Raw genomic sequence first — 15193 nt, 5'->3', positions numbered from 1 at the left:
ATTTTAAATGAATAGATCTATTTTTTACAAGTCATGTGTATGTATCATGTGATTGAAATACATTATTATTTAAGCTTTCTTTAATAAGTAAACATACAGCAACAATATACACTTTGTTTCTTTGACACTGAAAACTGAGGTAGTTATTTACAGTAGCTGTGATTAATTTCATAAAAATGTTTAAAAAAAATATTCCCAATGACTACCAAATTAAGGCATAGTTATGATGTCTCTATTCCTAACGATCTGGTACAGTGCTAAAAAGAAACTTACACATCCAATCATTTGCTCTTTTTCTTTAATTATAATTTGTATGGTGAGTCCGTCCTCTAAAATTTTATAAAAGGAAAATTGCAAAAAAATGCTCCTTTGCAGTTCTAATTTCTAACATATTAAGTAATAGGAAAGCATTCAGTAAATATTTCTTAAAAATATCTTCAAATATAAAATTATATATTTAGATAACAATATTTCTATGACTGGAAGTCCTGAGCATAGAAACAACTGAAGAAGTTTTATGGTTAAGATTATGCGACTTAAATTATTTTTGAATGAGTTATAATTTTCATTAAACAACCATTTGAAAGATATAATTTAAATGTAAATCAAAAATGTGTATGGGTAGGTAAGCATACCAAAATTATTTTTTCATGGAAACAATTAATGTAATCAATTTAAAAATAATTATATTTTGTAAATAATTGTCTTGATATCAATGTTTGCTAGATCATGTACCACAATATTTATAAATCATTTACTGTAATTTAAAAACAAAAATAGTAATGATTCGTAAAACAGAACGTCAAGTCACTTAATAAACAAAGAAAATGTACTCAATCTTTATTTATTAGGTTCACACATCAGAAAAAGGTTTTTATGCAAAAAGATATTTATATAATAATGCCCACAAATTGTTAGTTTACCATATTTATACAAGTTTTCCAGGACATAACGTTTTCTGAATTTATTGCGTCTATAAATTTGTTTCGCATCTCATAGTCTCTTGTATATGCACTTACGTTCCTTTCCTATTAACGATTATTGAAAAATGGGTCAGCATTTATTTAACTATTTAATCCGATGTGTTGATCAAAAAGGCTATTCAGGTTTGAAACACGTTATGGAACATATTAAATATGAAAGTAAATATTGGACGACGTATCGGACGGTTTTCCTGCCATAAATAAAAAAAAGGTTTGTACTTCTTTTAGACAGGTACGGAACGTTATTTCATGATGTAACGTACATGACTTAAGTCGTTCCTGGAACGCAACTAATGATTTTCGTCTGCTGCCGGAAACATTATCACTACTTTTAATAACATTGTAAATTTCTGTGACACTAATTGCTTATCTTTGATTATGTATTGTATTGATTTTTAATTAATTGAATATCACAATTTAATTGAGTATTACGTAAAAGCTTTTGTGCTAGAATATCTTGTTAGGATTTTTGTTGAGATAAAGCGTGGCGGCAAAGAAAATAGTCGTTAAAATACCTTTATATTAATAAGGCACCTTTGATAATGATTAATATTAACAACAATTTGACCGAAAATTTAAATTTCATCAAGTTTTCATGGGCTTAAAATAATTGCAATTATATGTTATCTGACTTCTAATTTGACTTTACCGCGCAAGTACATAGCCATGGACATGCTAGCTGTCTCTTTTACTCCAGTCTCTCTACGCGAACGCTAGTCGTGTGCGGCAAAACGTTTCGTCACTGGATATGAGTACCTACCCAGTTCTCTAGTGTTTTTTGGCCTGGTTCCGCCATTATTACTAAAAAAAATCTTCATTGTCATTATTTTGATGTTATGCATTTAGTGAAACACGAGTTCATCGCAGATATCCACATTGCGTTACAAAACTAGTGTGCGCCGAAAGTGTTTTGGTAGTGTACCTATCATTTCCTGTTTCATATCTTATAGAAACAAGCAACTGCGACCGCTAGCGTACTCTTTTCGTTATCACGTGGGTTAAATTTCGAATTATGCGGCGTTGTGTATCGAAAATTTCACGTACCAAGAAATAAATTTGTCTATAATGTCAATGTGTACTTGAAATAGAAAAAAAACCGGTTCATAACCCTTATAAACGTTGTTTTCAGAAGCGCGGCGAATCGCTGCTGCCCCGCCGTTCTTTTCGGCTTGCCATGGAACCGGCAGGAGACTGATGTGCGAAGAATGGTGGCTATGAATTGTGGTTCTGTGAAATTAAGTGGAGTGCCAGTGTTGTGAACTTCATATTAGTGTTACATAAGGTCAGAATGAACTGTGGGAGAAGCCCGCCCTGACGCGGCGAGCGCCAGCGTCCGCGGCGGGCGAAGTGCGGGTCATGGCCCCGGCATTGTCTATAGCACCAAGAGAGTCGCTCATCCACGACTCTAACGCGCTCGAAGACGCGGACAAGCCCCTGACCTACCGAAGACGGGCGCTTGCGTCTGTCGATAACCTTGCACCACACATGGAGGAAGACGATATGGGCCTGCAGAACCAGCCTAGCCTTGCTAAGGATTCCCAGGAGATGGAGCAGATTCTAGAAGACTTGGGCAACAGTGATCTAGTTCAAGGTGATTTGCTCCAAGCTATCAAAACACTAGAAACTGGTGGTGATGTTCTATCAACTGGGGATGCTCTGTCCACTGGTGAAACTGATGCCATTTTTCCACTTTCTGGATTTGACTTAACAGAACCTGCTGATTCAGAAGGTGATGTTGTTGAAGATAAAATAAAGTCTGTTCAAGTGCGCTTAGAAAAGCGATGTTTATTCTTACATAGGAGGTTAAGGATACTGCAGGCTCGTGCCATTGGAAAAAGGGTATCTGAGGAAGCCACTCAAGTATTTGACAAATGTACACGGGCTGCCCGTAAGGATGGTGGAGGTAGACCAGTTGGCTTAAAAACATTTTTAAAGACTGTGGAAACAACTGCCACTCTACAGGCTAGTGCAGCATCTAAAACAGTGGTGGGTCCTAAGTACTATAACCCTGGTACTTCTAAAGGCGATGCATCAAGATCAGCAAGCATTGGCATACCTTCTGGAACTCTGGCAGGCTTGGAGGACACAGCAGGTGCGCTGCGCTCACACCTGTCAGTGGTGAAACATGAGCTGGACTCTGATGCCACAGCCTCATCTTCAGGAGCCGAGAGCAATGATGAGGCTGTCCCATACAACAACACACAACAACTGCAGATGCCAATGTGAGTGCACTTTTAACTTCCTATCTCATTTACCTTAAATTTGTAAATAAGCTATAAAAGGTAAAACATCTAGTTTGAAAGGCAAGATATTGCATATTTGTGCTGGGGATATTACGAATAATTGTGTTTCCATAATGATTAAGAGATGTATGTATAGGGATTTATATTATGAATATCAATTGAATGTGCAGACTAACAGGATGTGGGGTTTATTGCTTAAGTGACACTTCTCATATCTTCTGTATCTACTACAACTGCCTATGATCTGTTTTTGATAACAATGAAAGAAAACTGCTGATCTTAATTGGATATTTACATATGTTTGGTTATATGAAATCTTGTCCTGATTATTATTCAATTTATGTTTAGTAAACCTTATCAAACATTAGATTGCATAATGTAAGGTTCATTTAACTCATTTATAAAGGTTCATGAAATGTATTTACAGCTGTTTTCACTTTCACAAGTTTCTTAGATATTGCATCATGTTGAATACTTAGTACATTAGTCTTTTAAAAAATATTTAATTTCAATTTTGGATATAAGGGATGAATAAACTAGGTCAGATCAGTGATTAATTTATCTAAATATCTGGAATACAATATTGATGTGCCATTCATAAATAATAGTATAGTAAAGGAATGTTAAGTTTGAAATGTCTGCTTCATGTCCAATTAATTATATATGATTCCAAATAACACTAAAACAAATCTAGGTTAAATTATATGTTAAAATATTAAAACACAAAGCAAACACAACAACATAACCATAATATATGTTATCAAACACCAGATACTAAGAGGAAACAATAAGGCTAAATATATTAGATTACCATTTTTATAGTTAGTTCTTCGAATTGGCATGTAAATAAACCAAATAAACCCTTTAAATAAAGAAAGTAACATTTACTTCATTATGCGTGTTGTATAGGAATAACTAATATGAATACCTAAATTTGTATTTGTGTGGAATGTTGGTATTTACTATATTATTAAGATGTCAACAAAAGTTTGAGGAGACCTTGTACATTCAACCTTTTAGCATACAACCTCCTTACTGCTAAATAATTCGTAAAAAGTTTAATAACATAAAAGGGGATTTTTTTTTTATTAATAAAGCTGGGTTTATGCTATCTTAATGTGGTTTTTGCCCATTGCTTTAATGTATGACTAAAAAAATGAGATTATTGGATTGGAACCTGAAAGTAAAAAGGTATTTCAATCTAAAATTATCCAATAATTGTGTACCTATAATAAATAAAATAATTTATTGCAGAGAATTCATAATATAATTAATTGTTGTGAAAAAGTGTGGGTTTCTTAAAATCAATATTATTAAGAAGGAAAAAGTTTTAATAATCTTTCATTTTTGATAATGTAACCGTTTCATAAGTTCTAAATAAGCAGAATTGAATAAGATATGGCCCTTAATTTATAAAAAATGACAAAAATATTGATATGAATACTTAATATAAATAGTTGATGAATTTCAATTTAGATGCTTTTGCCAATGTATTTTAACTTTGCCGAAAAGAAAGCAATATTCTTATTAATTTACAGTTGTTTCATAAAAAACAGAGTTATAAATTCTGTTTATATGATCAATCCCAGCCTAGATTTCTTGATAGTAGCTGTAGCAAATTGCCCTCTCCTAACCACTCATGCTTGTTAAGTTTTATTAGATTGGTGTTGGTTATTGCATGCTCCTAGCCTTGGTTTTGCCTGGCATTTCATTAACTGGCTTCAAATCAGCCTAATATAGTTACTGTCTTTAATTTAATCATCATTCCCCTGCCCTTATCCCAATTATTTTATTTGGGGTCGGCGCAACATGTCATCTTCTTCCATACCTTCCTATCGGCCGTCATCTCACAAGAAACACACTTTACAGCCATATCGTCTTTCACACAATCCATCCATCGTTTCTTTGGTCGTCCTCTTCCCCTATATCCATCCACATCCATGCTTAACGCTTTCCTTACCACATGATTTTCATTCCTCCGCATAACATGCCCATACCATGACAGCCGGTTACCACGTAGTTTCTCTGTAACCGGTGCCACTTTCAAACTTCCCCTTATATACTCATTTCTTACTCTATCCGCTCTCGTAACACCACACATTCCTCTTAACATTCTCATCTCTGCTCCATGCAATTGTCTTTCATTCATCCCTTTTGTCGCCCAGCACTCTGATCCATACAAGACAGCAGGTCTGACAATGCTCTTATAGATCTTCCCCTTAAATTTAAGGGGAATGTGGGGGTCACAAATCGTTCCCGTTACCTGCCGCCATTTCATCCATCCTGCGTTAATTCGGTGCTTAACCGCCCGATCTATTTCGCCATCGCTCTGAATGAATGAACCAAGATACCGGAAGTCGGAGCAGACTGGAAGGCGCACACCATCAAGCTTTATAGCTTCAGGACTGGAGAGACCGCCGAAATCGCAGAACATGTATTCTGTCTTTGTTCTGCTGATTTTCAAGCCCACACTCTCCAGCTTCTGTTGCCACACCTCCAATCTGCTCTGGATCTCGGGTCCATTTTCCCCAACCAGAACAATGTCATCGGCAAACAGCATGCACCAGGGTGCCTCTTCCTGTATGTCTGCCGTAAGGGCATCCATAATCAGCAGGAAGAGGTAAGGGCTTAATGCCGACCCTTGGTGCAAGCCCACTGCCACACTGAACTGGTCGGAGTTGCCAGCAGACGATCGGACGTATGTACAAGATTGCCTGTACATAGCACGAATTAACTCCACATACTTTCCAGGCACACCTTTCTCTTTCATAGCCCACCATAACACTTCACGAGGCACCCTATCATAAGCTTTCTCGAGGTCAATGAATACCATGTGCAAGTTCTTGTGCACACGTCTGTACTTCTCGCACAGTTGACGAAGTGCAAAGATGGCATCCATTGTCCCTCGACCTGGCATGAAACCAAACTGGTTTTCAGTAATCTCACTCTCTTCTCTCAATCTTTTCTCTAACACCTTTTCCCATACTTTCATAGTATGTGACATGAGCTTTATCCCCCTATAGTTGTTGCAATCTTGAACATCCCCTTTATTTTTGAAGATGGGCAATTTTTTTTTAATTTAATTTTTAATTTAATATTATAACATAACACAAACCTGTTCCAAACATTGATCATCACACTTGTAGCTGTATGTTGACAATTTAAGTGATATTCCCATTATAATTGCATCATTTTTAATTGTTACAGTGAAAAGCGTGCTCTCTGGACGTGGCAGAGAGCGCGCGCGTCCATCGCATCTCGTTGGTGTTGGTTGCAGGCTCAAGTGCAAGAGTTGGAGTATAAGATCAGGCAGCACAGTGAGCTACACCAACAGGTAAGATATTAATGAGATTCTTATTATTTTTCTGTCCTTATAATATTGAAAGTTGTTCTCAAATCTTTGAAGTGACATTAACATGCTACCTATACTAGTAAAAATATTTTTACCTTCTGCTCAGGTTGTGGTATCTGGTGAACAAACCATAATTTGTAAACATAAAATTATGTGCATTAACTTTGTGTTTTTCTGCCCTTATCTAAACTAAAAATCCTAATAAATAGTAATCCTCATAGGAGATCAAAGTCTATTGCTTACATGTCATTTGCATATAAAATGGGCAATGTTTAATGTTTGTGATACATATATTACAATTAACAAAGAGTGGCTTTGTCTAATCACATTTTGCCTGCAGGTCAATGACTTTATACATAATAATATGCTATTTGTAGATAAGTCCCAAACTGTATAAAGTTTTATGATTCATGGCATATACCTAGACCTTGACCTCTTATCATCATTCGTTAAATCACGCAAATATTTACATGACAGTACAAGCCGCGGCATGATTCTTCCAGGAGATAAAGCCTTGTCGGGAAGACGTAGCGCGTTTTGTTTCTGGCCTTTGGCCTCACTACTAAAATAGGCGCGAAGTTTCATCTGTATCTCATTTGACGCCCACTCTATTCATGATTGTAGGCGTAGGCTTTACTTAGTTACTACTTACTTAGTGGTTTGTCTACTGATTACAATTGTATTAGTAAAACAAGCTGTTAACTGAATACGGATAAAGTTATCAATATGTCTAGTAAGTTATTAAAATTTTAATGTCGTGAAATACTTACCTACACATTTGTTAAGGTAACTTATAAAGTGGTGAACATAAAAAAAAGACGCCAAGATTTGTTAATATTTTTAAGTAAAAGAAATGAAATACGTGTCAAATATGTAATAAATGTAACTTAGTGCATTATGTAAACAAAACACTATATAGGTTGCATCTAATCTATAGGCGGATGACTAATAGGGCCTACATAATGTTAATTACAAACAATCACAGGGTCAGGTGACAGTGAGTAACAAGTTCTAACATGTTATGTTCAGGTACATGCCTGGGTAGAGTAAACTCAAGGCCGTGAAGTGATGTTTTTATAGTAGGACTAGATGCTGCCCGCGACTTCGTCCGCGGCAATTTCTGTTATTATAATCGAAGGTTTTTAAAAGAATATATTTGTCACGCAACGAAAATAATAGATTAATTTGTGGTATTTCCAAAGTTGTTCACTGAAATTAAATTAAGAAAAAGACAACTTTATTCAAAATTAAAAGATTTAGAAAAAGATTAAAACCGTCTAAAAATAATCGTTGTTTTAAAAGTTATCAAGTAAACCTTAAAAGCTAGACATTTCCCCCGCGGACGTTTTTATATGTAGTTTGTTGTTGTCCCAACAAGCGTTTAATGCTTATAATGACAGGCGTAACATCGTATTCAGGATTAAGGATGATTTTTTAAGTTCCTCTGTTTTAAAGAGTTATAAGTTTTAGTATGCGTAGTGGTAGTATAGTTTCGATACTATAATGTAATAATCTGCGTGTGCAGTCATTTCAACATTTCTATTATCTTAAAAATAAATTTCTAGATAAACATTAGTTTAATTTCATGTGTATAAAATTCTCGTGTCGTAATGTATCTATTCCTACGAAACGGTTTGACTGATTTTGATGAAATTTTAAATGCATATTTCGTAAGTCTGAGAATCGACATCGTGGTGGCAACCACTACCTCCGGGATTTCGTACGAAATGATTCTACTCCAGAAACTGCCTAATAATAAAATATGGCAAGGCAACGTTTGTCGGGTCTTTTACGTTACTCCACCCATTTGTCCATTATTAAGCGCTTGTAAAAAATATTTTGATAATTGTTTCCAGGTCCGCGAAGCAAAAGGTCCCGTAGAATTTGAAGGTGAACCTGTTGGCTACGTGGGTTCCTTGCCGGGCTCGGAGCCGTCCAGCGATGATCCGGCGACGGAGACGTGCGCGCGAGTGCGGCCTCTGCGTCGGGAAACCTTCAAGAAGAGGAAGTTACTGCAAATGCATAATCTACACATCGCCACGCAAAAGGCAGCTAGACCGTCAGATATTAGGTTAGTAAATTCTTGTAAATATTAACACACTGAAGATAATCCAAGTTAAAGAAGGAAAACTTGTCAAGGCAAAAAATTGCTTGAATGCATTATTTGATTTACTTGTTATTTGATAAATTCTGTTTATATTTTATTGATAAGATATTATCCAAACATCTGTGAACATAGTTATGATATGATTATGGATAATAGAATTGGTAAAAGAAGTAAGAAGGACGAACTACCCACTCTAATAAGCAATGTATAATACGTATAATATATTACACGTAAGGATTTTTCAATTTGAACCAGTAGTTCCTGAGATAAGCGCGATCAAACAAACAAAGTCTTCAGCTTTAGATATTAGTGTAGATTATATACACTTTCAATATCAGGGTAAAGAATGTTCACAAAAACAATCTACTATCACTGCAGCTGTGTTAACACTGCCGGCAACGGCGTGTACGCTTTTTGCTTGTCCCCAAGTTGTCTCGACGTCATGTCCGTTGTGTCCGCAGATGCAGCTGCCAGCAGGGCGTGGAGAGCTGCGCCGTGTGCACGGGTCGCGCGGAGCCCACGCAGCCCGCGCCGCCCTTCAGCACGCAGTCGCGGGCGCAGCGCCGCGCCGCGCGCGACCCCGCCTACCACCCCGTGCTCAGCGACCTGCGAGGTACGCGCCGCGCCGCCTGGCCCTGCCTCACTGCCACACTGCCTGTACTCATGTCCCCCGTGTTGCAGACGTGGCGCCCGCGCTGCACGTGGCGGCGCTGGCGGCGCGCGGCGGGGCCCCGGGGCGCGGGGCGCGCGGGCCCCGGCCGGGCCCCCCGCCGGGCCCGCAGCCGGCGCGCGCGCCCCCGCTGCCGCGCGTCGCGCCCCAAGCCCCGCGCCCGCACCACTCCACCAAGCCCGCCAAGCGACATCCACCTACACGTGAGCGCTTTACTACATTCCTATCACAAATAGCTTTAACACGGCGGTTTTATTGTTGTTTAAGGTTTCGTGATGACTTCCACAGTACTCGGTTATTTTTGAACGACCAGTCAAGCCATAATAAATCCATCCTATCTTTAAAACTTTAAGCTATGATGTTAACAAATTCTGTTAAAATTAGTAAAGAGATTTATCGATGATCTTTCGTCTGCCAATTTGCTCTGCTTCTATCAGCCGCGTACGGCGTCGTAGGAGAGAGAATAGCCGTCGCCCGTCATAACGTGCTACCTTCACTGAAACGCTTCTGTCTACTGCGTAGGGCGCTGAATGCCTGAATATGCTGCAAAGACGATTGCAAACTCTTGAATCCTTGAGTGCATAATGGTTTATATTTTTTTTATAATAAAGCAAATCAATGCAGGACAAAGAGCCGTGAACCATCAAACCGGAAACAGCGCCAAACGGTCTCTGTAGAATTCGCATAATAAAAAACACAATTATCCTCATTTAATGCTGGTTTGCCGCGAAAGTAGAGTTGAAATCTGCGATTGTTGTGTGATTGATGTGTGAATTTTACCTATTAGAGACTACTAATAGGTAAAATTACATCACCTGCATAGACAGGCAGGTGACATATTTTAGCGAAAATGTTTTCGTAAAATAGATTAATAATTTTTCACAGATATGGGGAATCTAGTAGCCTGGATTTTTCACGTCTGTTCTCCTCATTAAGAGAGGGTGAATGATCCCTGGTAGATGAGAGTTCCCATCACATCTTAGAGTTCTCAACAAGTCCGCATGTGTTATCTGTGTTAGGACACAGTGCTTTAAAAAGACGTAGTATTTTCCCATGGAGTTATTCCGTGAATAACAAGAAATACTTCATTACATATTACAAAACAGAACCGCTTTTTCTGTCCCTATTTCCCCTTGACTACTTAAAGCTTTGAAACTACTCTACGGATTCTGATGCGGTTTTTTTTAATAGCTAAAGTGATTCATGAGGAAGGTTTTTAAGTATAATCTATGCATAAGTTCGTACAGGAACATAGTCAATTTTAGAGGTTTCAAATGTATAAACATAGTAAGTTTTTACGCTTTCATTGCAAACGCTGGCTTAACCGCAAGAGATACTTCAAAATAATGTTCTACAATATTGTACACCATAAAAAGATCTACAAAAAAGTCCTCGAAGGCATATCTCTATCTCTTAAGGTTCGCTCACAATAACCACTTTTTTTGTAATAGTTTCATCGCATACTTTCATTGCAAACGCTGACTTTACCTCAAAAGCTACATCATAATAATGTTCTAAAATATTGTACACCATAAAAAGATTACAAAAAAGTCTCAAACAGCATAATGTCTATCTTTTAAGGTTGACTCACCATAACCGTTTTTTGGGCTAATAATTTTATTCCAAAACAAAACTTCCTTGCAAAGCTGTTTTTGTTGAGATGGTACTAATCCTTATCAAAATAAATACGACAAGTATTCAATATTCAAATTTCAAACTTTTGTTCCAAAGTTTTTTTATTACGATGCTGCGATGGTATGAATCCTTCTCAAAAAATAAGAACGTCAAAGAAATTCTGTGGCGTATATTAGTACTGCTCCCGTGCGAAGCCGGGTGGGTCGCTAGACTCACCCCGTATATTTATAATACTGTTAAAAGAGTCGGACGTCCCCATGTACGAAAGGCTAGAGTGATTACAGAACTAGGTAGGTAAATTATTATAGGCTGCTTAGGGGTCATCTTTAAAGGGACGCTGTACGGCGGTTCAGGTTTATTCAGTAAGAGTCTGACACTACCCACTTACTTCCCGAGGGTGTCCATGAGGATTCCCCCGCCTAACCAAACAAAAAAAAACAGGGGTCATCTTCCTGGTACTGTGTTTATTTGCTCATAACTACGTAAGAAATTTCGAAATGCATGTTTTTGATAATATCGGTAATTAATTTTGCTTTTATCTATACTAATATATAAAGCTGAAGTTTGTTTGTTTGTTTGAACGCGCTAATCTCAGGAACTACTGGTTCAAATTGAAAATTTCTTATTGTATTGAATAGACCATTAATCGAGGAAGGTTTTAGGATATATACCATCACGCTGCAACTAATAGGAGCTAAGATACAATGGAAAGTGTGGAAAAAACAGGACAGGTATAAATCATAACTTTATCTTCCAACCACGCGGACGAAGTTGCGGGCAACAGCTAGTATTTAATAAATATTTTATCCGCACTTAACGCACAGTTTGTATTGTTGTTATTTGGATGGCCGTTCAGTAAACTGTATTCGCAGTTTCCAGGATCAATTTGTAATTAAAAATCTTTATTTCAGGGCTGAAAAGAGGTCGCCCGCCTCTAACGAGAAAAATAAGAGATAGAGAAAGAGACGAAGAGACTTCTACTTCTGGGCATGAACGGTAAATCTTATGAATTATTTATAAGTATTAGAAATATTTAAACTATTTTATTTTAAGACCAATTTTCGTAGATGTTGTTACAATATTAATTGTGTGTGGTGGGTGCAGGTCGCGCGGCCGCTCGAGCACGGAGTCTCGCTCGTGGCGGCGGCAGTCCTACGACATTGACAACATCGTGATCCCGCAGAGCGTGGCCGCCAACACACGCCCGCAGATACTCACCTACAAAGAGATCATCACACCAAAGTTAGTTGTGCTTGCTTATCTTGTCTCATAATTTTAATAGATTCGTGAAAAAGTAACTAATTAATTTTATGACAATATTTTAACAGGTGGCGAGTTCTTGAAGTCCCAGAAACGTCACTCAATAATGGTGTAATGAAAGCAAATCGTGTTTCTATCGAGAGTGAGGTAAGACAATGTTGAATATGGCTATAATATAAAAACTTTCCTCATTAAGCATACAAGCAATGAGTTTTGAGAGTTAACAACATAGTGGTATTATAGATATAGTATAGTAGACGTGAACGTGTGTGTCGTGTGTCAGGACGAGGACGTATCGGAGGCGGCGGTGCGGTCCCGCCACGCGCGCGCCGAGGCCCGCGAGAGGGACAAGTTCGTGCGCAAGCAGCGCGCGCGCAGGCCCTGCCCCGCGCCCGGCCCCGGCCCCGCGCCCGGCCCCGGCCTCGGCCCCGGCCCCGGCCCCGGCCCCGCGCCAGACCCGTCGCCGGAACTGCAGCGGGACCCAGAGCCACGGCCAGAGCCCGAGCCGCAGCCCGAGCCGTCTGAACACGAGCCGCCGCTATACGAGGCTAGTATATCTTGCACCCCTTCCGCCCACACGACTGCCACATGAAACCTTCTCTTACCCTGCCCTGAACCTAAACAATCATCCATTCACAATATTATACTGTTTATCACTACATTTTACGGAAATAAATATATTCTATTCCATTATTTCATGACAAATAACAATAATTTATGTAATAAACTATTTTTGAGGTATTTTCTTATAAATAATGTTAAGAGCGTAAAGTATATATGAAAAAAATCTTAAGCTTTATGCAGTAAAATTTGAATAACCTCATGTTATTTAAAATTCATTCATTTACATGGCAAGTATCTAGTTATTAATCCTGCACATATATACACAAGTTATATTGTACGTACATCCTAAAACAGGTTCATAATATCCTTATCCACATATCCCCATAACATTACCTAGCTGACTAACTCTGCGGCTCGTCTAACGTTAACTGTGAATGTTACTCCAGACAGTGAGACCGTACACGCCGCGGCAGTTCCCGCTGGCGGAGGCCACGTACGCGGCCATGCTGGCGGCGCGCGCGAGCCCGGCGGCGCGGCGCGAGTCGGCCGCGTCCCCCGCCAGCTCCCACAGCGACGCGCTGAGCGAGCTGCCCAGCTCGCTGTCGCCCGCCTCGCCCGCGCCCTTCGACAACGACGACCCCGACGACAAGGAGTGGGACCCCACCGCCGAGCGCAGCGAGCGCCGCAAGACCTCCTTCAGGTGAGCGCGCCCGCCTCCCCCCGCGCCGAGCGGCTGCTGTATCTGTGTCACGGCTGCTCTGACGGATATCCGAGCAAAGCTTTAACGGGCTCGTCGCCTACGTAATAAATAAATGTAGTTTTAATTATCTGTCTCATTTGGTATAGGCTATTATGTGTTTGTCTTCGATTTATTTTAAGTTGAGCGCGAAATTTTTGTGTTCATACTTTTATAGCCTGTGAGAAAGCATTTCAAATATTTATACATCAACAATAATAGCGACAATCTCCCCTTAACGCAATATTGAGTCGTGAGTTACAAAACACTGGAATTAATTGAACTTGATATCAGATTGAATAGTGTCCATATATGGTAGTGACCAAGTATAATGCTCATACACAGTGTAATGACTTATCTAAGTGTGTATGTATAAAAAATAAGTGATTAAAATTTTAGTTTTTGATTAATGTAAGGTCTATATTTTAAAGAAGACAATCAATGTTTAAAAAGTAATTTAAATATGAGACTTGAAATTCTACTTTGTTAAACTTAAGCTGCAATTTTTGACATGATCTTAAAGGTATGATTAGCCCACTAGATACAATATTCATGTAAAAATGTATAGAAATACAATTAAATGTTTTGATTTAAGATGCATACTACAAATGTTACGTGCTGTAGTGAGAGCACCCATTGTACAATAACAATATGCAAACTGCACTAGCTTGCAACTGTGTTTATCGTGATAGGGTAATGAAAAGAAACTAGAAATCTGTTTAATGTTGAGTTGTTTTCGTAACCACAATTCTTTTCTATTATATATTTTAATGATATTGTAAAAAGACGTAGTGTATTAATATTTCTTGATGAAGTTTTCTTTTACAAAATGTCACCTTTACATTCCCTTCAGTTCAAACAATTTGTGGTTAAATGTAATTTAACGTAAAGTGTTGCATAAAATGGTGTAATGAAACTTGTAATGAGAAGGGTTGCTATGAGTTAACATAATAGCTAAATTTAGCTGTCAGCTTAGATTACTTGTTTATATATATCCTATGCCCAATTGCCGCAAAGCGCTTGTAAATATTAACTTTAAAAATGATAGGGCACTGATTAGAAACTAATAGACTGGACTATAAAAATAATTATTTGAATCTCTCTAAGAGCTTGAAATTCGTGTTCCATTATTAAACCCTATGTTTTGCATCAATAAGGCATATTTTTGTTTGACTTGCCATTGGTTTTGTAGTCAGCATATTATATTTGTAAAGTAAGAGAATCAAATAATACATTCAAGTTACTCTACACTTTGCATTAGAAATAACGTGTTCCTTGTGGCTTCAAATTGACTGAATATTGGTTTATGTAATTATATTATATTCATACTTGTGTACCAACTGAAGTGGAAGCCCTACAATTTGATTGATATAGAATGAAAATAATAATATGTTCCATTGTAATTTATCTTGGTGTATCAGTATGCACATAAACCTGTGTATAAAGACTGTATGAGTGAATATTTATGTACATGAAGGTGAATGTAACATTTTTTATGAAGTCTCTTCAATGTTCTTGAGAAGCCAAAGTCTTCTTGTAATTAATTATAGGATTTAAGTTTTTTTTAAGGTGACTCTATTCCAAAGTGTGAATTGAGAAATATAGAATTAAACAGTATATTGATTTTATTTTATTCAAACACA

The 15193-nt window shown here is 38.0% G+C and overlaps 1 protein-coding gene across 1 annotated transcript; it reads left to right on the top strand.

Moving 5' to 3' along the window:
• The first annotated feature begins 747 nt into the window (after nt 1-747).
• Nucleotides 748-15167, top strand: LOC113505753 (KAT8 regulatory NSL complex subunit 1). The gene is made up of 12 exons (XM_026888559.1): nt 748-1896; nt 2113-3205; nt 6434-6560; nt 8435-8649; nt 9147-9298; nt 9367-9408; nt 9451-9558; nt 11902-11986; nt 12095-12232; nt 12319-12397; nt 12534-12797; nt 13261-15167. Exons 2-12 carry the CDS (start codon nt 2340-2342, stop codon nt 13516-13518), a joined length of 2334 nt encoding a protein of 777 aa, XP_026744360.1. The 5' UTR covers nt 748-1896; nt 2113-2339; the 3' UTR covers nt 13519-15167.
• The last annotated feature ends 26 nt before the right edge of the window (nt 15168-15193 follow it).

The sequence above is a fragment of the Trichoplusia ni genome, chromosome 27, assembly GCF_003590095.1.
Source record: "Trichoplusia ni isolate ovarian cell line Hi5 chromosome 27, tn1, whole genome shotgun sequence".
NCBI classification, from domain to species: Eukaryota; Metazoa; Arthropoda; class Insecta; order Lepidoptera; family Noctuidae; genus Trichoplusia; species Trichoplusia ni.
Note: the sequence above shows the minus strand (reverse complement) of the source record. Positions and strands in the feature narration are given on the sequence as shown.